General features: G+C 42.9%; 1 protein-coding gene across 5 annotated transcripts in view; it reads left to right on the top strand.

Moving 5' to 3' along the window:
* LOC106586780 (SH3 and PX domain-containing protein 2A) overlaps positions 1-23976 on the top strand; it is a 121620-nt gene extending 97644 nt beyond the window's left edge. For 3 of the 5 annotated variants that reach the window (XM_014174414.3, XM_014174398.3, XM_045707024.2), the window contains 8 exons: positions 898-981; positions 10771-10888; positions 12314-12476; positions 12669-12942; positions 13031-13045; positions 13361-13410; positions 13515-13634; positions 14605-23976. In XM_014174414.3, the coding sequence (XP_014029889.1) occupies positions 898-981; positions 10771-10888; positions 12314-12476; positions 12669-12942; positions 13031-13045; positions 13361-13410; positions 13515-13634; positions 14605-16683 (2903 nt within the window). In that variant the 3' untranslated portion in view covers positions 16684-23976. The remainder of the gene's footprint in view (positions 1-897; positions 982-10770; positions 10889-12313; positions 12477-12668; positions 12943-13030; positions 13046-13360; positions 13411-13514; positions 13635-14604) is intronic. The other 2 variants (XM_014174425.3, XM_014174408.3) reach the window with 1 other exon arrangement.
* Positions 23977-24384: the final 408 nt, after the last annotated feature.

Genomic DNA, 24384 nt, shown 5'->3' with positions numbered 1-24384 from the left:
CTAGGGGCTAGTATGATACTATGCCACACATATGTAGCATGTCTGTGACCATTTGAAAGGTCCCAGATACACAAAACGTTATGTAGAATACAGTTGTGGTGAGAACCTTGAAGACCAACAGATTTCAGTATTCCAGACACACTAGATTGGATGATACTGTATCATATCATGTCATCAGTGCCATAGAAATAGAATGAATAGAACAGGCTTGGAAGCTCTAACCCTGGCATTTTGTAATGAATGGAGACGCCCTTTCAATTCATTATATTTCTATGATACATCATGTCATCATTGCCATAGAGATAGAATGAATAGAACAGGCTTTTCAAGCTCTAACCCTGGCATTTTGTAATGAATGGAGACGCCCTTTCTATGCATTCTATTTCTATGATTACTACTTCCTATTTTAATGTGGGGCTTGTTCTTTTGATGACAGACGATATGGAGGATAGTTTCTCTCTCGTAAGGAAATATCTCTGTATTTATGACCTAGCTGTCACTGTCCTCAGGATGCCTGTGGTTCCACTCTTCCTTTACAATGTCAGTATAACTCAGTCCCCAGAAATACACACCCTTTAAGAAGTTTAGCTGCTTGACTGTGAAACGTGCGCGTGAACTCTGAAGACAGATATGATAAATACCATAGGAGTGATTATCATGACAGCAATGAATATAAATTCTTTCTAAAAAATAGCATTTGCTACTACACTATTACAAATCATGTTATTTACTATGCATAGCTTAAAATGGACACCATTTATTTGCTGGCTTTCCATGTAATGTTTTCACCATCCTACTAACTAACGACAGCTTTTTGCCTTCTTTCAGTTTATAATACGCTTCTTAAGTTCATGTTTCTTTGTTTTTCTTTGGTTTCTCCATCCGTCCCTTCATCAGTTACTAAGAGACGCAAGGCTCATCTGAAGAGACTGGACCGCAGATGGACCTTGGGGGGCATAGTGAACCGCCAGCAGAGTCGAGGTGAACACACACACACACACACACACACACACACACACACACACACACACACACACACACACACACACACACACACACACACACACACACACACACACACACACACACACACACACACAAACAAACACACAGGCACTCTCAAGTGGCCTCTCTCAGAACCACACACACACACACACACACACACACGCACACAAACAGGCACTCTCAAGGGGCCTCTCTCAGAACCACACACACTCATTCCTTCATCGTAAGAAAACTCATTTACATCCATGACAGTCAGCCAACAACAACTCCAGCTTAACCCCAACATCACAAACAGCACATTGGGTGGTCGTGTAGATTTCAGCTCCCCGAGTTACATTTACCACACTTTTCTCTACTTTTAGAAAGATAATTATTTCTTCATTTTGCTCAGCATAACAGAATAATGTACTAACATTAAACAGATTAGATAATGAGGGGTATTTGATTCAGACAGCACAACACTAACAACCTTGTTGGATTATAACTGCTCTAAACATTGCTGTGTGTAGTGCTACTTCATGTACTTATACAACTCCCTCCAGGTTCAAAACCATTAGATTTTAATGACTGTGTTTTTAGTGAACATTTATTGGTAAAGATATGTTCTCACACTCTTGAATGTATCACATTGCCAAGCTCCCCTGGGCACTGCAATACTGGAATATGTCTCAATGGAGAGTTGCTGTTGAGTCATAATAAATTCTCTTTGATAGGCTCATGTCTGTCTGGGTCTATGTCTCATATTGTGTAGTATCTAATCAAAACTGGTCCAAGGTCAGCTTTGCATTTATCCTCTAATGGTTTTGGTTAGAATCCGGGGAAGGTATGATCCTAGATCTGTGGCTATTAAAAAGCTACTTCTACCCATATTTGATCAAAAAAGTAGTCACTATATTGAAGGATGAAGTTGTTATATACGCTGATTGAAGGTCAGTTAGATGTTCTCTGTCATTGATATAGATAGGATTTGGGGAGGCTGATCCTAGATCTGTGTCTGTGGCCTACTTCTACCTAGAGCCAGAGTAATTTCTCATCCCTCTAATAAGACCAGGAGAGATCAGCCATCTGGTTTTAGGATTAGTTTTCACCCACTCACCCCACCTGGCTCTGTCTTTTGTCTATTTGTCTATTTGTTTACTGAAACTGACCTGGGACTCATAACTTCTCAGGCTACCAATAACATACATGGGGTGTGACTCACCTGGTGTAGGTTAACTCTGATCCCAGACCAGTCAAAGAGACAATAAACATAAGTGATTCAACAGAGCTCATCCAACACAGGGGGAACTTGTGTCAGATGGTATGAGTTAGTGCCTGTGTTGATGAATTTTATACAGGCCTATGATGACCTATATACTTCATGGCCAGGCGTTTTTCCTAACCACATGACCTGACCAGGAAAAACTCCACTTCCTAGTTGTAGTCTTACTAATCTATAACTTGGGACATCGTTTTTAGATGCTCAGGAAAAACCCCAGGTCCTATTTATACTGCACAGGAGAAAAAATACTAGTTCAATATCCAGCCAACGATTTCCATGTGATGACTACATCCAGCACTTCTGGATACTTCTGGATAATATTTGGTAAATGTACTAATATGGGCTGCCAGAGCCTTGCCATAGTCTCCAGCCAGAGCTGAGCGAAGCATGTACAGTTACAGTGGGGGAAAAAGTATTTGATCCCCTGCTGATTTTGTACGTTTGCCCACTTACAAAGAAATTATCAGTCTATAATTTTAATAGTAGGTTTATTTGAACAGTGAGTGACAGAATAACAACAAAACAATCCAGAAAAACACATGTCAAAAATGTTATAAAATGATTCGCATTTTAATGAGGGAAATAAGTATTTGACCCCTCTGCAAAACATGACTTAGTACTTGGTGGCAAAACCCTTGTTGGCAATCACAGAGGTCAGACGTTTCTTGTAGTTGGCCACCAGGTTTGCACACATCTCAGGAGGGATTTTGTCCCACTCCTCTTTGCAGATCTTCTCCAAGTCATTATTAAGGTTTCGAGGCTGACGTTTGGCAACTCGAACCTTCAGCTCCCTCTACAGATTTTCTATGGGATTAAGGTCTGGCGACTGGCTAGGCCACTCCAGGACCTTAATGTGCTTCTTCTTGAGCCACTCCTTTGTTGCCTTGGCCGTGTGTTTTGGGTCATTGTCATGCTGGAATACCCATCCACGACCCATTTTCAATGCCCTGGCTGAGGGAAGGAGGTTCTCACCCAAGATTTGACGGTACATGGCCCCGTCCATCGTCCCTTTGATGCGGTGAAGTTGTCCTGTCCCCTTAGCAGAAAAACACCCCCAAAGCATAATGTTTCCACCTCAATGTTTGATGGTGGAGATGGTGTTCTTGTGGTCATAGGCAGCATTCCTCCTCCTCCAAACACGGCGAGTTGAGTTGATGTCAAAGAGCTCCATTTTGGTCTCATCTGACCACAACACTTTCACCAGTTGTCCTCTGAGTCATTCAGATGTTCATTGGCAGACTTCAGATGGGGCTGTATATGTATTCTTGAGCAGGGGGACCTTGCAGGATTTCAGTCCTTCACGGCGTAGTGTGTTACCAATTGTTTTCTTGGTGACTATGGTCCCAGCTGCCTTGAGATCATTGACAAGATCCTCCCGTGTAGTTCTGGGCTGATTCCTCACCGTTCTCATGATCATTGCAACTCCACGAGGTGAGATCTTGCATGGAGCCCCAGGCCGAGGGATATTGACAGTTCTTTTGTGTTTCTTCCATTTGCGAATAATCGCACCAAATGTTGTCACCTTCTCACCAAGCTGCTTGGCGATGGTCTTGTAGCCCATTCCAGCCTTGTGTAGGTCTACAATCTTGTCCCTGACATCCTTGGAGAGCTCTTTGGTCTTGGCCATGGTGGAGAGTTTGGAATCTGATTGATTGATTGCTTCTGTGGACAGGTGTCTTTTATACAGGTAACAAGCTGCGGTTAGGAGCACTCCCTTTAAGAGTGTGCTCCTAATCTCAGCTCGTTACCTGTATAAAAGACACCTGGGAGCCAGAAATCTTTCTGATTGAGAGGGGGTCAAATACTTATTTTCCTCATTAAAATGCAAATCAATTTATAACATTTTTGACATGTGTTTTTCTGGATATTTTTGTTGTTATTCTGTCTCTCACTGTTCAAATAAACCTACCATTAAAATTATAGACTGATCCTTTCTTTGTCAGTGGGCAAACGTACAAAATCAGCAAGGGATCAAATACTTTTTTCCCCCACTGTAGGTTGCTAGCTCTTTCAGAGGAGTAACAGCAGGAGGAATGGGCTGGCTGGAATAGGCTGGTGGGAAGTGTGAATGTGGGACAGTAGCCCGTACTGAAGCCTTGCTTTAATCACAGACAGGAGCCTATAACAGTGGATGTAACCACTTTTGTGTCTGTCAGCCACTGATGTAACTGTTGCTATGAAGGACTCAGGACAATCATTGCGTGAGGCATAATTAGAAGGCATTGTCATATCATGTATTTTTTGTAGTACTACTGATATTGATTACTGCGTTGTCGGGAAAGAGCAGACAAGAAAGGCATTTCACTGTACCAAAAACCTGATATCAATATTCTATACCAATATCATATCCAATATCCCAGATGACTTCACTTGAGACTCTGGGTCAACGTACTGTACATGCCTGTGTAAGGATGTTGTACTAGAGACATCGACCAGCAAAAACAGATAGTAGTGATATATTGTCCCCTGTTGCGGCTGACACATTTTAACAGCCAGGTTTTCAGGTCATTTGGCAGACCAGTGTTGCTTTCAGCTGGCACCATCAGAAGCACTGCTGCATGCTAACTAATTTATGACTTCTGGATTAGAGGCCTTGTTTCCACCCTACAAAATGATCCCTCCATGAAAATACTGCTGACTGTGGTCGGAAACTTTGTTTTTGAATTTGTTCCTTTTTCCACGTATCTAATTCTCCTATTCTCCTCTCCTCTCTCTCTCTCTCATATGTATCTTTTTCTCTCTCTCTCTCTCGCTCTCTCTCTCTCTCGCTCCCCATCTTTGCCTGGCCTTCCTCTTTACTCATTCCTTTTGTCGCTGTTCTGAAGTGGTAATGAGTGTTATGAATGCCAGGCGAGGCATGTTTGTATCAGGCAGCACATATAGGGCGCCTTGAGGCAGCATGCACAGACCATTTCAAGTGTGCTGAGTGATTAGTGCTTTTTGGGGTCGGTTCGGTTTCGGTTCGATTATAAAAAAACAAACGGCGGTTTTCGATACATTTTTTTAAACATTAAATTCTTTGTGAAATAATCAAATCAAATCAAATTTATTTATATAGCCCTTCGTACATCAGCTGATATCTCAAAGTGCTGTACAGAAACCCAGCCTAAAACCCCAAACAGCAAGCAAAGCATGTGAAAGAAGCACGGTGGCTAGGAAAAACTCCCTAGGAAAAACTCCCTAGAAAGGCCAAAAACCTAGGAAGAAACCTAGAGAGGAACCAGGCTATGAGGGGTGGCCAGTCCTCTTCTGGCTGTGCCGGGTGGATATTATAACAGAACATGGTCAAGATGTTAAAAATGTTCATAAATGACCAGCATGGTCAAATAATAATAATCATAGTAGTTGTCGAGGGTGCAACAAGCACGTCCGGTGAACAGGTCAGGGTTCCATAGCCGCAGGCAGAACAGTTGAAACTGGAGCAGCAGCGCGGCCAGGTGGACTGGGGACAGCAAGGAGTCATCATACCAGGTAGTCCTGAGGCATGGTCCTAGGGCTCAGGTCCTCCGAAAGAAAGAAAGAGAGAAAGAGAGAATTAGAGAGAGCATATTTAAATTCACACAGGACACCGGATAAGACAAGAGAAATACTCCAGATGTAACAGACTGACCCTAGCCCCCCGACACATAAATTACTGCAGCATAAATACTGGAGGCGGAGACAGGAGGGATCAGAAGACACTGTGGCCCCATCCGATGATACCCCCGGACAGGGCCAAACAGGCAGGATATAACCCCACCCACTTTGCCAAAACACAGCCCCCACACCACTAGAGGATGTCTCCAACCACCAACTTACCGTCCTAAGACAAGGCCGAGTATAGCCTACAAAGATCTCCGCCACGGCACAACCCAAGGGGGTTGTGGCATTAAAATGATTTTAATAGAAATTCCAAAGCCAAAAATAGTGAACATCCAATTGCCCAAACATTGAAAATATTCCATTGTCTCTGTCAGGTCCACATTGGGTAGACATCAATAGGAAAAGAAAAAATCACTGTGAAAGAATATTTCACTTGTGTATATTACTTGGTTTTTATTTGATGACTTTATTATCTTGAATTCCTTAAAGTCATCATCTCATCTCTGCTCAGGCAGTAACAGCCAAACAACGTTATCTCTGTTCTCCCCACATTGTGCTGTCTTTAGTCACCCTATTTAGCTAAGCTAGCTTGACTTAGTATGCTGCAGAGCTGTCTGACAAAATAATTTGACTAGTCCTTCAAAGTTGATAAGGCACACTTTGACAAACTGTCTCTATCCCTCTCTCTCATCATTGAGTACATTCCTCTCTCATGCAGTCTATGCAGTCTGTGTATAGTAAAAGTGTATCCATCTCTGTCTGCACAAAAAAGAACAGGTGCAATGGATTATGGTCATTGTAGTTAATTACCTAATTTCTGCACTGAACTAGATTGAATATTTGCTTAGCCAGGCATCCCACATGGTTCTTGACTTGATTTATTATTATTTGATTTCTCACTGGAGAAATGGAGTGTTGGGCTCATAAAAAAACTAAATGGAATTCAAGTAATTGAACCAACGTCGGATAATCGCTCAGCACTAGTTTCTAGGAAGCTAAAAGTAGAGTTAAGCGTATCAGGGACATGATCATTGACCATAAAGAATACTTAGAATTACTCTACCCTGAGTGTTCTCTCCATAGACATAAATAATGGATAAATACCATATCTCATGGTTCGCTCTATGAAGATGCACTCTTGTCATTAGACACGGACTCTTTCTTAATGTATCTTTCCACGATTACATAAATACTCTACCCACCTCCTGCTCAACCTTATTGCAAGAATTTTGAGAAAGAGGTGAGCAGAGAAGATGGAAGGAATTAAGGAAAGATTCACTGAGAAAGAAGCATGCCTGAGTTAAAGAGAGGAAAGTAGGGAGTCTAACCTTACAATATTAATGAATTGTCTTCTTAACAACGTATCTGAAACTACCCAGAAACACTCTTTACTAATGGAATACTTGACCCATTTGCTAAGAAATATAATATTTTTCCCAGTAGTCAAGGTTTTAGTTACCGTGGAAACGAGATAGTAAACAAGATAAGGAGGGAAGATAAGTGCCAGGTGCTAAATCTTATGGATTAACACCACAGAGGAGGAAGAAAAATGGATTACTTTGTTGTTGTTCCTTCCCTACATCAGGTCAATGGGTCTAAAGTTGTTAACTTTATCGCCAAAATACTCCCAAAGAAGACAAAGGAGGAAGCTAAATGGATCGCTTTGTCATTGTTTTATAGTTCACTTACTCTGACCCTACCTCAGGTCAATGGGCCTGCCTTTGGTAACTTTATCTGCAAAAATACTCCCAAGAAAAACAAATGGATCCCTTGTTATTGCATTGTTCGGTCAAACCCACAAATTCTTCTCACCCAATGTTAGGTCAGTACAGTCTGATTGGTTGGTCCGATGAAATCCATAGTTGTTAATTGGCTAGTGACAGCAGGATGACCTCATCTCATTGATTACCTCATGTGTTGTTGACAGGGCAAGTCGTTGGGTCAAACACTCTATTCAGTCTCCTCCACCCTGTTCCTCTGTCTGTATGTCTAGAGAGCGGGATCAGTTACAGCAGAGTCTAATGTGATTTATGGCAGTGTGCTGATAACCTCCTTCTCAACTCACTGTTTGGGGCTTTGGGCCCAGTTGACTGGTCAAACACACACTAAGACGGTGTGAGACGCAGATACACATACAGTACATGTCCGGAGAGCATGCTCACAAACATGATATGTATATTTGAATACACACGCACACTCACAGGCATGCAAGCGCGCACGCACGCACGCACGCACACACACACACACACACACACACAAACCCACACTCGCACCATATTCCCTCTCCACCTGTAAGTACTCAGACATCCTCAACCACACACACACACACACACACACACACACACACACACACACACCCCTAACCTACACACACTCCCTGTGCTACCCAGTCCCAAAGCCCCTAGACATTCCTTACAGCTCTCTATAATTGACCCAAGCCCCTCAGCTCCCTCTGGAATGACAGGCAGCAGTAGAATGTGTTCCCACTAAAACCTCACCTCACCCCACCCATTGTAAACAAACTGACACACACACATTCACACCTCTGAAATTCCTCTCCTGTTTCTCCTTTTTCACTTCCCCATCCCACCCAGGGACACATTGGATGTGTCCCAAATGACACTATAGTCATCCTATAGTGCACTATTTATTGCATATTGCACTGCTATTGACATAGTCAAAGGTAGTGCACTATATGGGGTAATATAGGGGATCATTTGAGTCACAAGCCATTCTCACTGGACCAACTCCGATTCTCTCCCTGTCTTTATCCCCATTCCCTCCCATGCCCCTGTATATCCAACCCATTGAAGCAACAGCTGCTTAAAGTGGCCCTATCTATCTACCCCCCACTACTACCCCTCATACTTACACTTGGCTTTTCCCACAGTAGTTGAATCCCCCTACGGATCATCCCACTCTAGAGTGGCCGCGGGGATTTCCCTTGTCTCCAAGTGGAGCCAGATACAGATCTGAGAGCTTCCACAGGTTCCTTATCTCCAACAGGGAGGCTCCGGCTCCATACTGCAGCTCTGGAGCTCTGCAGCCATTTCAAAGGGATCCAGTCTGCAGTGTTGTTCACTCAGCAGTGTTTACAGTGGCTTGTGAAAGTACTCACCCCCCTTGGCATTTTTTTATTTTGTTGCCTTACAACCTGGAATTAAAATTGATTTTTGGGGGTTTGTATAATTTGATTTACACAACATGCCTACCACTTTGAAGATGCAAAATATTTTTTTATTGTGAAACAAACAAAAAAACAGAAAACTTGAACGTGCATAACTATTCACCTTTTTCAGCAATTACAGCTGCAAGTCTCTAGGGGTATGTCTCTATAAGCTTGGCACATCTAGCCACTGGGATTTTTGCCCATTCTTCAAGGCAAAACTGCTCCAGCTCCTTCAAGTTAGATGGGTTGCGCTGATGTACAGCAATCTGTAAGTCATACCACAGATTATCAATTGGATTAAGGTCTGGGCTTTGACTAGGCCATTCCAAGACATTTAAATGTTTCCCCTTAAACCACTTGATTGTTGCTTTAGCAGTATGCTTAGGGTCATTGTCCTGCTGGAAGGTGAACCTCTGTCCCAGTCTCAAATCTCTGGAAGACTGAAACAGGTTTCCCTCAAGAATTTCCCTGTATTTAGTGCCATCAATCATTCCTTCAATTCTGACCAGTTTCCCAGTCCCTGCCGATGAAAAACATCCCCACAGCATGATGCTGCCACCACCATGCTTCAAACGCAATGGCTTTTTTTCTGGCCACTCTTCCGTAAAGCCCAGCTCTATGTAGTGTACGGCTTAAAGTGGTCCTATGGACAGATACTCCAATCTCCGCTATGGAGCTTTGCAGATCCTTCAGGGTTATCTTTGGTCTCTTTGTTGCCTCTGATTAATGCCCTCCTTGCCTGGTATATGAGTTTTGGTGGGCGGCCCTCTCTTGGCAGGTTTGTTGTGGTGCCATATTCTTTCCATTTTTTAATAATGGATTTAATGGTGCTTCGTGGGATGTTAAAAATTTGGGATATTTTTTTATAACTCAACCCTGATCTGTACTTCTCCACAACTGTCCCTGACCTGTTTGGAGAGCTCCTTGGTCTTCATGGTGCCCCTTGCTTGGTGGTGCCCCTTGCTTAGTGGTGTTGCAGAATCTGGGGCCTTTCAGAACAGCTGTATATATACTGAGATCATGTGACAGATCATGTGACACTTAGATTGCACACAGGTGGACTGTATTTAAATAATTATGTGACTTCTGAAGGTAATTGGTTGCACCAGATCTTATTTAGGGGCTTCATAGCAAAGGGGGTGAAAACATATGCACGCACCACTTTTCCATTTTTATTTTTCATAATTTTTTTAAACAAGTAATTTTTTTCATTTCACTTCACCAATTTGGACTATTTTGTGTATGTCCATTACATTAAATCCCCAGAAAAATCAATTTAAATTACAGGTTGTAATGCAACAAAATAGGAAAAATGCCAAGGGGGTGAATACTTTTGCAAGGCACTATATTATGGGTCCACAGTGGGTCCTGGCTGGGTTGCCTCTGTCACATTCTAGCTGTGATAAGGAAGGGTTTGAGTGTTGTGGGTGTGATGAGAGGTTTGGCCAGTAGAGGGTGCTGTTTTGTGTTTGTATTGGAGGATACATTTGGAATGGAAACAATAAGGGTATGCATACTGGCTTGAACAAATAAAACAGATAAAATGTCTAACTGGGTGATTCCCGATACTTTTACCTCTGTGTTGCTTTCTAAGAGAACATGAATTGATTTAAATACTTTGCTTGTTGCAGTAGATATCTCTTGACTGGGAAATTCAAGGGGAGTTTTCCAAGGGGTTCATTACTGGGATTTACTGAACAGAAATGTTGATTCTCTCCTTTTTTTCTGTCCTTCCTTCCATCAACCTGTGTAGAAGAGAAGTACATGACGGTGCAGCCGTACGCCAGCCAGGGGAAGGACGAGATCGGCTTTGAGAAAGGGGTCACCGTGGAGGTCATCCAAAAGAACCTGGAGGGCTGGTGGTACATCAGGTGAGCATCACCTCCTCCCATTTGTCCTTACTGTGGAGGGCTTCCTCGATTGGTCCTCACCATGGAGTGACAGGCACCTTAGCCAATGGAAAACATTGCTCCGGTTAGGAATTCACACCTATTTGTGATTTTATGTTGGATGGGCCCAGTTCCAAATACAATTAAATCCTTCACTCCCTTCAACAAGACCTATAGGCTAGGGAAGTGAGTGAATGATCATATTGGAATCGGACCAAAAGTTAATGTACATTTTCTCACACTCTAATGAAATGAGTCCCCAGAGAGAGCATTTCTATCATTATTTTCGGAGATGTGATCAAGGCAGAGGTACATCTCATCTGGTGAATGGTATTGTAAACCATTAACATATGTGGCTCGTTGGAGATCCTGTGAATGCGTTGTGTGTGACCTGTTCGGTGGAAGAGCGACAGAGTGTGTTGTATACTCAGTAAATGTGCATTTCCTGGCCTGTTGTTTGTAGCTTCCTCATGGCCCCGAAGGCCTTGTGAGCTCCACTCTCCACTCTCCAGCTGATGATTACCACATGCTACTCTGGACTCTGCTCTGGCTTAAAGAACAGTCCTGTTACATCTCTTATATATTATCTACAGACCACAGGCAGCCGGAGGCACCTTGATAGGGCAGGACGGGCTCATAGTAATGGCTGGGACGGAATCAATGGAATGGTATCGCACACATCAAACGCATGGTTACCTTGTGTTTGATAACATTCCACTGACTCCATTCCAGCAATTAATATGAGCTGTCACGTCCCCCCCCCCCCCAGCAGCCTACTGGCTTACACACCCCGCAGTGTTCTACTGCTCTGCTCAGAATCAGGCTCTGTTCTTCTATGTGTATGAGGACATCTAGTGGTCGTACACAGTCAGTGGGAGAATAAACAAAATAAAGACTCCCTTTGACATCGTAAATAATTATTGCATACTTGTCAACCTTGGCTGAAGATGATGTAAGATGTCATGTTTTACTGCTGATGTACCAGTGGTATTACTGACGGACATAAAGTGGAAGGATTACAGTGTATTGCTTGTAATGACTTTGTAGTCAACACAAGATGCACTTTTTGACCGGTAAGGGTTACTATTTGACCGGTAAGGGTTACTGTTTGACCGGTAAGGGTTACTATTTGACCGGTAAGGGTTACTATTTGACCGGTAAGGGTTACTGTTTGACCGGTAAGGGTTACTGTTTGACCGGTAAGGGTTACTATTTGACCGTTAAGGGTTACTGTTTGACCGGTAAGGGTTACTATTTGACCGGTAAGGGTTACTGTTTGACCGGTAAGGGTTACTGTTTGACCGGTAAGGGTTACTATTTGACCGGTAAGGGTTACTGTTTGACCGGTAAGGGTTACTGTTTGACCGGTGAGTAAACTTCCATTCTCCTTCCCTATTCTGCTGCTAGGTACCTGGGGAAGGAGGGCTGGGCCCCGGCCTCATACCTGAAGAAGATGAAGGAGGACTTCTCATCCCCAGGCAGGAAGAAGACCCTGACAGGCCCTGTGGAGATCATCGGCAACATCATGGAGATCAGCAACCTGCTCCAGAAGAAGTCCAGCAGTGAGAAGGTAAGGTTTTAAGATTTCACTTTTAACTTAAGATTTCATTTGATTTAACTTTTCGCTTTTTAGTTTTTAAGCATTTTTTTCTATTTTATTAGCTTTTGTTTGATTTATGTCTCGTATTGTACAGTTTTGTTTTACTGTAAAGTGCGTTGCTATTTTAAATACATTTTAAATAAAGTTTGATTTGATTCAAAGGATATCCAAACGGATGGAGATTCCACCAGTCCTGACCGCCACATCTCCAAGAGTGAGATCAGCCTTCCCATGCCCTATGCCCCAGGTTACAACCCCAGCCCCGACCACGGCCCAGGTCCGAGTCCCAGTCCTGGGCTGAGTTCTGGATCTGGGATGGGTACCTCCAGTCCTAGCCTGGGCCCTGGTGCTAGTGGCCCTCTACAGGACAGCAAGGGGAAGACGGAGCCTGGTTCCCCTGCTGTAGCACGTGTCGCTCCACACAGAGTGTCGATAGGTGAGTGTCATCGATTATGGAGTTGTATGGTGATTCAAATTAGACTATTTACTCGACTGAAGTAAAATATTGTTTTCTTTTTGCATAGGCTTTGAGGCTATAGGTAAGACATGGAAAGACGAAGGTGTATAGTGTGAATCTAATATTAGACTAATGTTTGGGTGCTAATATATATCTATTAGACTAATATTTGGGTGCTGGGATATATTTGTGTGACTAATATTTGGGTGTAATAAAATGCAATTAAAATATATATAGTGCTGGGTGATATAACATTTTGATTGGGGTTTACGGATATACTAAGGTTTGTACTCGTCTGTTATGTGTTTTTGCAGTGTGTACAGTAGACTACTAATTGCACTTCTATAATTTCTTCATTTGACAGTAAATGAGGCTAATCTATGATTCCATTCATTAGGCTCTCCCAACCTCCGACAAAAACCCCCTCCTAGAAGAGAAACGAATCTGGTAAGTCACTCTCAAATACAGTATGTATCAGAAAACGTTTTTACACATAAACATAGAACATTGAACTCAAGATTGCTTATTTTCTATTCCTCTTGTTTGTGCAGGGCTTCCAGTTACCCAAGCCACCAGAACCCCCTACTGTGGAAGCGGAGTACTACACCATCGCAGAGTTCCAGTCCTGCATCTCTGATGGCATCAGTTTCCGTGGAGGACAAAAAGCTGACGTAAGCACCCAGAATCATAGAGATACAGTATCTATACAGATATTTAGTTTCTGGATAGATGGATAGGCTACTGTCTATATGATCTATCTCTATGCTCAGAACTGCTGTACATATGTCGGTATTGAAATCTGTCTGAGCACATTAAATATTAATGACAACTGACAGCTCACCGGAGACACAACTGCTGAAGCTGCATAGATATGGCCTTGATGGTCTGTTCATTTTGATGATGCTGCCAAAATACTGTATAGAGGCCAACGATGTCAGGGTGGACATTTGAAGTTAGAAGAAGGGAGCTTTTGTTTTGATTTCTCTAACCATCGCACCAAGAATGATACCCAGAATATGTAGGATGTAGGATCTTAATTTGAGCCAGTTTGTACAGCAGGAAAATAATCCTGCAACAACAGGAAATTGGGATTATTATGTGGATTATAATTAATATACATTTTTGTAAATTTCAAATTTCAAAGTGGAAATTTCACTTCAGAAGCCTTTTAAAATCTCAAATACACTACAAGTTTTAAATGTCTTGCGTTGCAGGAAAGTTTTCCTGCAACGGAGTGATCAAATAAAGGTCCTACATCTGTAAATGGGGAGAATGATGGTGTGATAGTGGAGGAGATGTCAGAGGGCGGGAGAGAACAGCAGTAGAGAAATAGGACACTATTACTCTGACCCTCTCCCTATGCATTCTAGATTCCAAGGTCTCCTGCAGCAGGGTGATCAAATTAAGATCCTACATCTGTATAACCGCAACACTCAAGAGATCTACATGTATGAGAAACATTGCTTCCACAATGGCACCCTAGTCCCTTTATTGGGCACTACTTTTAACCAGGACCCATTGTTAAAAGTACTATTGTCATCAGTGTGAAGTTCAAGTGAGACTGAATGTTTATTGTAAAGCGATAGTTCCATCAAGTGTGTATCTGACTGTTGGTTATCTTCCCACCTGTCTTCTTTGTAGGTCATAGAGAAGAACTCCGGGGGCTGGTGGTATGTACAGATCGGGGAGACGGAGGGTTGGGCCCCCTGCTCCTACATCGACAAACGCAAGAAGCCCAACCTCAGCCGACGAACCAGCACGCTTACACGCCCCAAAGTCCCGCCCCCAGCTCCACCCGCCAAAAAGCAAGACTCAGAGGAGACGCCCTCACCTTCACCCAGTCACTCCATCTCCTCATCGTCCAAAGCCCCAGAATCCCCTAGTCGGCCCGCAGTATACGAGGAACCGGAATACGACATTCCCGCCGTTGGATGTGAGGGCGAGTTGGACACGGATTCCCTGAAGGGAGAGACAATACATCGCCCCCTGGAGGTGAAAATCAACAGTGTGGTCTGTGAGAAGTACCGTAGTTCTCCTCCGGTCTGCAAGACCTCCCCTGTTATTATCAGTTATAGAAGAAGGTCCTTCAGGTCCGTTGAAGAGATTGCCAAGGAGGAATGTATCTATGAGAACGATGGCTTCAGGCGCAGTAGCGGTGATGAAGGGGCTTTGGCCAAAGGCTGCGGCGGTTCCAACTCCCCAAGGATCTACCACTCCTCAACTGTACCCCGCAAACCCTCAGGGTCTTCACCTCTAGCAGGGGGAAAGCCATTGAAGAAGATCGCCCCGGAGCTGAGCCGGAGCCAGTCCCTAGCCAAAGCTGACACCAGCCCCAGGTCGTCCTCAGACGAATCAGGTAGAGGTTCCAGGAGACCTCCAGGCATCAGGACGGTGGAGCAAAGGATAGGCCAGAGCCCCTGCACCAAGCTCAAGCCCTCGGTGAGGCCTAAACCTCTCCTCACCACCAAGTCAGAGCCACAGTGCTCCGAGAGGATGGACATCACTTCCCTGAGACGCCAGTTGAGGCCCACGGGTCAACTCCGGCATACGGTCCATGGGCTCAAAGACTCAGAGACGTCCTCTGTCATCTCGTCGGAGGACTCCCATTCTTCCCGCAACAGCACCTCAGACCTCTCCTCCATCTACTCCAAGGGGAGCCGGGGAGATTCTGATCTGGAGGGGTTCAACCTATACCGGACCACAGACGCCTACGACAAAGTCCAGGAGTCAGAGCTGAGCTTTCCATCTGGGGTGGAGGTGGAGGTCCTGGAGAGGCAGGAGAGCGGCTGGTGGTACATCCGTTGGCGGGACGAGGAAGGCTGGGCGCCCACTTTCTACTTGGAGCCCATCCGCCAAGGGAGGGACGGCGGTGGGTCCGAGTCTGACGGGCAGCGCTCTGGGTCGGGCAGCGGTACTGGGAGCAAGTCCAACAGCCTGGAGAAGAATGAGCAGCGCGTGCTGGCGCTCAACGACATCAACCTCCAGGGACTCACCAACCACCACCAGGTACATCACACGCCAGGGGGTCTGAGATCGAGGAACACTCCCCCCATCCCCTCCAAGCCTCCGGGGGGCTTCTCCAAGCCGGCTGTGCTGGCTAACGGAGCCGTGAGAATGAGGAACGGTGGGGTGAGACCACAGTCCGCTGTCAGACCCCAGTCCGTGTTCGTGTCTGTGCCACAGTCCGCCATGGACAGTCAACACTACTTGACGAGTTCCCTGAGGCGGAACGAGTCATTGGCTGCCCACAACCAGTACCGTACCGACCAGTACCGCTCCGGTTCCGCTACCCTCGGCGTACGCCGTAACTCCTCTTTCAACGCAGTGCGTGCGCAACCCGTCACAGTCGAGACCCGATCGAGACCCTCAGAGCGCTCTATCACCACCAGGGGGTCTTCGGCGGAACGATTTGGCGCCGGTGGCGGGACGGACGCCTTGAGCAGGGTTGGGGTTGTTGTGCAGCGTAATGGTATCCCCGTCTCCACAGTCAGGCCCAAGCCTATCGAGAAGAGCCAGCTGATCCATAACAACCTGGGAAGGGAGGTATATGTTTCCATTGCTGACTACCGGGGGGACGATGAGACCATGGGCTTCCCTGAGGGCACCTGCCTGGAGGTTCTAGACAGGAACCCCAATGGGTGGTGGTACTGCCAGGTCCAAGATGCCCTGCACCCCCGCAAGGGCTGGGTCCCCTCCAACTACCTAGAGAGGAAGAAGTAATGGCCTAATAATAATAACCATGTCCCCCTTTGATGATGTCACTAAGAATATTGACGATGACGTCACTCCATAAGAATGTTACCCCACAAGAGCTACCACAAGCAATATGCTCCAAATATGTAAACAGATGATTGATTCTGAAAGACTTTATGTAAAAAAAAAAATGTTTTAACCTTATAATGAGAAAGAGACACTTTTATTTCTGGTTTACTAAAGTGTACACATAAAAGACTATAAGTCCAGATTTGTGCGTGCGATATAGGATGTAACGAGAGACTGAAAATGGGGTTGGCCACCCCAAGTGTTAGAAACACAAAGATGTTTTTGGAACTTTGGAACGATGTGATTTGACACGACACCTTCTAGAAGGGGTTTACATTAGAAAGAGAAGATATCTGGGCAATGATGGCAAGCCTTATACCTGCCCTTGTGACTATGCCAAATAGGTGCCTTTCGTAGATGATCAACTGAATGGGGGTTCGAAGAAGTGGACGGAACACATCAGTGAATCAACGTCATTACCAAATGTATTACTGTGCCATAGGCCTATGAGCATGAATACCACCAAAATTATTTTTGTAACCTTCAAGAGAATCACTTGAGTAGGAGTGTTTAGAAGCGTTACCGAGCGAATATGATCAATCTAGAGTGTTGTAGTAGAATGTTCAGAATCAAATAAGAAAAAAACAAGAGAACAGGAGAGATATCAGCGACTCTCAGTGAGTCACAATTGACTCCCAGTGAGTCACAATTGATTCTCAGTGAGTCACAATTGACTCACTGAAAATGACTAATCCTTTGATTATGTTTTTTAGACATTACTGTATGTTTTGTTTTATAATGTCTTTGTGTGTCTTTTTGTCTGTCCTTAGAGATGTATTTCTGCTTTCTTGTGTAACACTCCACCGTCAGCCCAGAATTGGAAAGAGTCAAAGTTTCCTCTCTCGGATATTCGATTCTCTGAAGTTTAACTGACGGAATATCTATGTTGAGGTACACGTAATTAGACGAACTTTGTAGTTTCACCCCATTTTTGGAGTCCCGCTTCTTATTCTATATTTTCAACCAAGCCTACAGAATCTTGCACACAAATAAAGCCGAAACTTGTCAAGCTTGAAATCTAATGAAAGTATACTTATTGGGAAATAAATTCCAATTGAAGGTGCTTTTCAGTTTAAAAGAAATTACCTACCACCAAGATATTACTTTACACAATAAGTTTTAGTATTGTCTGTCTGTATTAGTCCCAGACAAATATATTTGTATATATGCCTTACTGTATACAGTATAGCAACCGCAGTTGTAGTTGCATAGAAAATAAGTACTGGAAATATGGCTTAATAATGATCTTTGAATCCCAGGGATATATTTCCATAGCCTCGAGCCCACAATGTGATCAAACCAAAGAGGAATATCATTTCATTGGCTATTTTGTAGCTTTATTATTGTAACGAGTGCGCTGGGAGTCAGGAAGCAAGTTCAGGGAGTGTGTTTTAATAAATAAATGTAACATAATACAAAACACAAACAACGCACCTACAAGAAACAGAAAGAATGACGCCTGGGGAAGGAACCAAAGGGTGTGACATATATAGGGCAGGTAATCAAGGAGGTGATGGAGTCCAGGTGAGTGTCTTAATGCGCGTAACGATGGTGGCAGGTGTGCGCCTTAACGAGCAGCCTGGTGACTTAGAGGCCAGAGAGGGATCACACGTGACAACTAGTTATTTAGGGATACAAATAGCCTAATACAGTGTATTCTAAAAAATACCTAAAACGAAGTTTAAAAACTGAAGAATAAAAAAAAATGTTTTGATAACATCTGGACTCAGTTAATATTCTGAACCCAAATTAAAGTATGTTGAAACATGCGGATATTGCTGTGCAGTATTGGTTTATGTGGTATGCAATAAAGTCTATGTTCGCTTCCTTGCTTTAAAAGTAGTTTGGTATCTACTGGATTTAGAATAGTACTACAGGACTATTTTGAGTAATTACTATTTACTTATATGTTTTCCCCAAACACAATACTGATATTACTTCAAAACAATCCCCAATTGAAAATCCAAATGAAGTACTATTTCAACTGGCTGGTGTTCAAGACTGCTGAAATATTTTTCTAACAGTGTGTGACATTTTTCATGACATTTTCTGCTGGACAGTATTATAGTATTAAACAAAGTATTGTACCTGCTAGATCGCAGTTATATCTGTTTTAGCCAACCATAGTTGTTTTTTGTTGTTACAGTGTGATCACACATAGACAATAATGAAGATTGAAGTTCCGTTTTTTGTGAATTAATGCACTTTAACACTTGTTTACAGTGCATTAATGTAAAGATGCAGTTGAAATACTCAGCATATTATTTATTGATTTAAAAAAAAAAAGATTTAATAAGAGTATTTTTTTACCTCAAGTTTTTCAACTCCTGTCTTTACACAGGAGTTGCAAAACATCTTAGTCATTGGAGGATGCCAAAGCTCCTCACAATATAATAATTGGATACTGTACATGGTACTCTCTTGTGGGAGACGAATGCTACTGCAACATACTTTTTTCATGTTGCCCAACAAACCGGCAGTTACAATGCAATACCAAATGCACTGCTGGTCAGTGAAACTACCAACTACACAATGCCTGTACATAATTGAATGTTTTCAAATATTAATGCAGCTAAGAGTCTTTTTTTGTTCACTTTATTGTATTTGGCTATCTTTTTTTTCAACCTTCTAAATGACTTTTTTCCCCCCATGCTGTGTGCTGCAACTAGCAAAATCATGGACACTTCCTTTCTCCTTATTGGTCTGTACGTAATGCCTGATTCAAATCGTATTTATTTCGAACTAATGTTTATACCTCCCATTTGTGGTTTGACAATCAAATAGGTATCCACTGCCTCACTAGACTGGACTAGACCTGTCAACCAAGTACAAAAGTCAATAATGTGTGATATACTGTATAATTCTTTTGACATTTCTACAGTCTATTTGGTATGAATTTCAAGCCGTTGCATACAGATCTATAGAAGCTGAAGTTAGTTCTGCTTCACAAATGGAGGGTAAAATGCTCTTTATCTCACCCATCATATCCTATCTAAATCAATGGAAATCAATAATTGGGTCTATGTCAAGTACAACTACAGTTGATACAGAACCCCTAACCAATCTCACTCTCTCCCCTCGACGAAGGCATTATGTAAACGTGTTGAATCACCCATAACATTTCGCTTCAGCACATATTAATGCATATCGCCATTGTTTAATTGACTACAATTTACATGGCTTCTCTGCCTGCGCCTGCAAATTACAAGGGAATTGTAATGTGTCAAGCTTGACTTTTTCATATTTAGTATTATGTCTTTTTTTATAATTTGTTCAATGTTTTGGTAAAATGATAATTTTTGTGTTATTTGTTTTTCGTTTTCACCCCATTGTATTTGAACATCTTTCAGAAATGTAATAATGAGGAAATGTGCAATAGAAATAGCCATCTTTAAAAAGCATAGCTATAGAAAAACATGATCAACATTACCTCCTCTTTCAACATGTCTAAGGATATATGATACAAAAATATTTTGTATATCCCTTAATCCATTCAAGTCATCATCGGTCATGTAAACACCTTTAGGTCATGACTCATTTCAGGTCCACTGCTTTTTTCATATTAGCCTTTTTCAAAACAGCAACAGTTGCTAATGGCACTAAACATACTCCAATCCCATTGGAGATGCTTACTTCCATTGAGCTATAGCACAACATGTTGTGACATGATGGACAGGATTTTTAACCAATGGCCACGTATGAATCCCTTCTAGTCCTTCCTCCTGGCTAGGGTGTGTGGCTAGTGGACTGTGAATGGCACCGGCAGAACCCAATGACCCGGGTTCCGACCTCGTTAACATCTAGCTGTTCTCTACCACAGATCCACAGAGGTAAGAGTTGTGTCAGCATCGAGGGCCTCTAGGTACTCACCAGACTGCCTTCGAGCTGTCACGTTTGTGCCTGAACAAAATGTTTTTGTTCTTGGAATATCTCTATACTCCACCTACAATACGCAGATGCCTCCATGCCATTTGAACACAAGCCATGCCGGCCTCTTCAACCCCGTAGCCATGGCAAAAGTGACATTAGGAATCATCACAGATGTCAACCGCGTAATGTCAACTGGGAGACTGTTAACCGGTAGTCTTGTCGGGAAACAGTGATGTGTACTACAGAGCCATCGTAGTTTAATCCATCCTATACCTACCACCAAATATAAGAAAACACTTTTTTATGTATCTCCATCTCCTCGATTAAGCCCCATGGGAATTCATTTCAGACTTGACCATGTTCAGAATGTTTAGAATCTTCTGAGGAGAAAGAGAGAAAATACTACATGGGTTTGGTTCTTTGTCCACAGATTACAACAGTGATGTTCTGGAGGTCCACTAAAGCTGGTTAGTTTAAAAGTTTCCTCTACGGGTGATTTTTTTCACTTATCCCCACATAACAGTTAAGGTGCTCCCCGGCTTTGGAAGGTCTCGGTTCATTTCTTTTCCCCTCCAGTAGGTTTGATAGGGAAGAAACACACACACCCTTGAGTTTTAACTTTGGTGGAGGGTGCCACAGATTTGTGGTAAAGTAGCACCCATGCAGGGGCGACACACACACACACAAACACACCCACCGTCGAGGGATGCCATTCCTGTCAGAGGGAATAGATTAGAGCCTCTGCCATATTTGAGAATTCAGCCAAGTGAGACCGTCCCTACTGACGCCACACTGCCTCGACTCTCTGCCCCCGCCTCCTTTCTCTCTTTTTATTTTAACAAATTGGCGGGCCGTCTCGAGCGTGACGTTCCCTTAAGCCTAGTAATCCTAGATAGCACCAGCCGGAATGTCCTTTTTTTCTACTCTTCCTTTACGAGTGCCTCCTCGCTCACTCTTTGGCCTTTTCCACCATACTTCTGCCATGTTCTTTTTCTTTCTTTCGCCTCAACCAAAGCTAGTAGTTCCCAGTGCCGAAAGCTTGTCACTTGAAGTAGGAAGAAAGAAGAGATTGGATATGTTGAGTGTATCTAGTGAATGAGGTTTGGGTCGTAGGAGCATGTGATGTGAGATATTGTGTGTTGGTGTGTTTGAGAGAGGACGTGTGCACTGTGATGAGATGATTGCGTGCAGGTGAGGTCAGGAGAAAGATAGGAGGAGGTCGGGGATGAGGTTGCTTGTGTGTGGGATGCGTCGGGAAACCTGAGATGGATCAGATTGTGGATTGTAGATGACATGGCAAGAACGAGAGAACGAGACAGAGATAGTGAACAAGAGAGAGTGAGAATGAGAGAGAGAGAGAGAAAGAGAGACAGGAGCTGGATACAGTTGTGGACATTGTGCTCCTCTGTTCATGCTGACTAGACTTCCATTAAAACCAGCAGCAACAGCTTCCATCAGAGACAATGAATAACACTGCATCATACTTCCTCCTCTTCTCCCATCTCCCATGGCTTGGGCTAATGAACTATTCATGTACGATGCGTGGCTGTGAAATCTCATTATCAAAACACCATTTTAATTGTGGTAGTTAAAGGTTTGAAGGCCAGTAATTCTCGTGCCGGTGGCGCCCTGATTGCGGGGCAGCACAGCCACGAGGGGCTAATCTAAAACGAATGAGATTGCGGCTGTCGAAGATGGATAGATGCTCTCACTCTTTGTCGCCCTCGTTCTGTCTCTCTCCAGCTTTTTAGTGGGTGGCATATTAATCATGTGTCTGATTTATTCAGCTTTATATAATTTGCTGTGGTGAAGCTTCAACTTCTGTCTGATGGCTTATGCTGTCCTGGTCTGAAGGGAGAGGCTGGAGAGCCAGGTTAATGAGAGAAAGGGTAGGTTAGGGGGGTAGGGGATGTGATGTTTTGAGAAAGTTAGTAGTAAGTGTTTGTGAAAGGGTTGTGAGGTGTTTAACCTAAGGGTTGTTTTTAGTAGGTATTTTTTACATAACTTTTTAGAGTGAATTTTCTATGTTGTTTGCTCATGAAAGAAGTCAATGAATGAAAGAAAAGAAGAAGAAAAGGAGAGGGATGAAAGCTTACTCAGTGCTAGAACTGATGGTATCGCTTCAGACAGGTAGAATGGGACTGCCGACTACGCCAAGTGTTACTTAACACAATTACTTAACACAAAAGGTGGCGTTGGGGCATTGTTTAGAATGCTAATGTGTTGCATGGCTGAGGAATAGAGCATGCTGGTTCTTTTTTGTGTTTCCTGCTGTGCTGAGACTCTCATGGTTTGACTTCCTGTTCTTATTACTACTTTATACTCTCTTGAATTAACCCTCAGACAGATACATCATGTCACATGACTCTTAGCAATAACTGCTCACACTGCTTAAAACAACCTTCCTTTTTTGTATGGGTACCAATTTGGACCATATTTATTGCCACATCCATATTTTCTGGAGGGAGGATTTGTCAGATAAAGATGTGTGTCATTTGAGGGGTCACCAAATACATTTTAGTTGGCATAGTCAAAAGTCTTGTTATTACCTAAGATAAGGCCTTCATGAGCATTCTCTGATGCCAGTTATAGTCTAATTCCTATTTACAGTAGAAAGTAGTGTGGCAAATCTCCAACACTGTCACAAAAACCTAATTTGTAGACAAGGCCTCAAACCAAAGTTATACTCTCTAAACCTATGCCCTGTAAACCATGTAGGTCCTTATGCCCAAACTTGAAACAATAATGACCCACTACCAGTATGTCAACTCTGTTACATCATTCCACCAATGCTTCGAGTTGGACCAAAGGAGTTGCTATAATATTTGTTTTTCTCTCTTTTTTTATTTGCTATATTCTTATGCAACATTTGTGTTCAACTCTATAGAGACAACTATAGAGACTAGTCCTGTTTTCAAAAGAAAGGTGTCATGGGAGGATGGAGCTCAAGAGAAACGTGTTTTCTGATTCCTTTTGTAAATGTCACTGACCTGAGTCATTCGGTGTGACAAAATATAATGTTGTGTGACAAGGCGATAAAGAAGCAGGACATGTCATGATATTACAATTTTGCATCAGTGAGTCAATAAGTGTATGTGAAAGTACAGCAAATGTACAAATAATCAAATCGGTCTACTCTTCAACGGAAAACATAACAATTGGTCTGTGTGCTAGCGGTTGTTTTTGAAAACAGGGCTGTCCCTTTTTACCGTTTTCATTTTGAAAACCTTTTTTTGTTGTTGTATCTTGTTCATGTTTACATTGTATCTTGCATTGCCCTAAAGAGAAACACTATTAAATGTATTATCTTTCTTTAATTAATGTTGCCTCTCTGTTTTCATTTGTTAGCCTGAACACTCACATGCCATACATTATGAAACAGAATATTTACAGTATTATTAAATGTTTCAGTCATTTAGCAGACATTTTTATCCAAGCAACTTACAAGTTCATACTTTTTCCCTATACTGGTCCCCCGTGGGAATAGAACCCACAACCCTATCATTGCAAGCACCATGCTCTACCAGCTGAGCCACATGGGACCAACTGAGCTGATATGACTCATACGTTCCTATTTAGATTTATTTATAACTTTTACATACAATTGTAGGCGACAGTCATTTTATTGAACGATACATATATCTTCATTTGTTGTATGGTATAAATCAGAATAAGTATATTTAGACTTGGATTGTACAATTGAACAACCCTGTTTTAGATGTATATTGC

The sequence above is a fragment of the Salmo salar genome, chromosome 02, assembly GCF_965601325.2.
Source record: "Salmo salar chromosome 02, fSalSal1, whole genome shotgun sequence".
NCBI lineage: Eukaryota > Metazoa > Chordata > Actinopteri > Salmoniformes > Salmonidae > Salmo > Salmo salar.
Note: the sequence above shows the minus strand (reverse complement) of the source record. Positions and strands in the feature narration are given on the sequence as shown.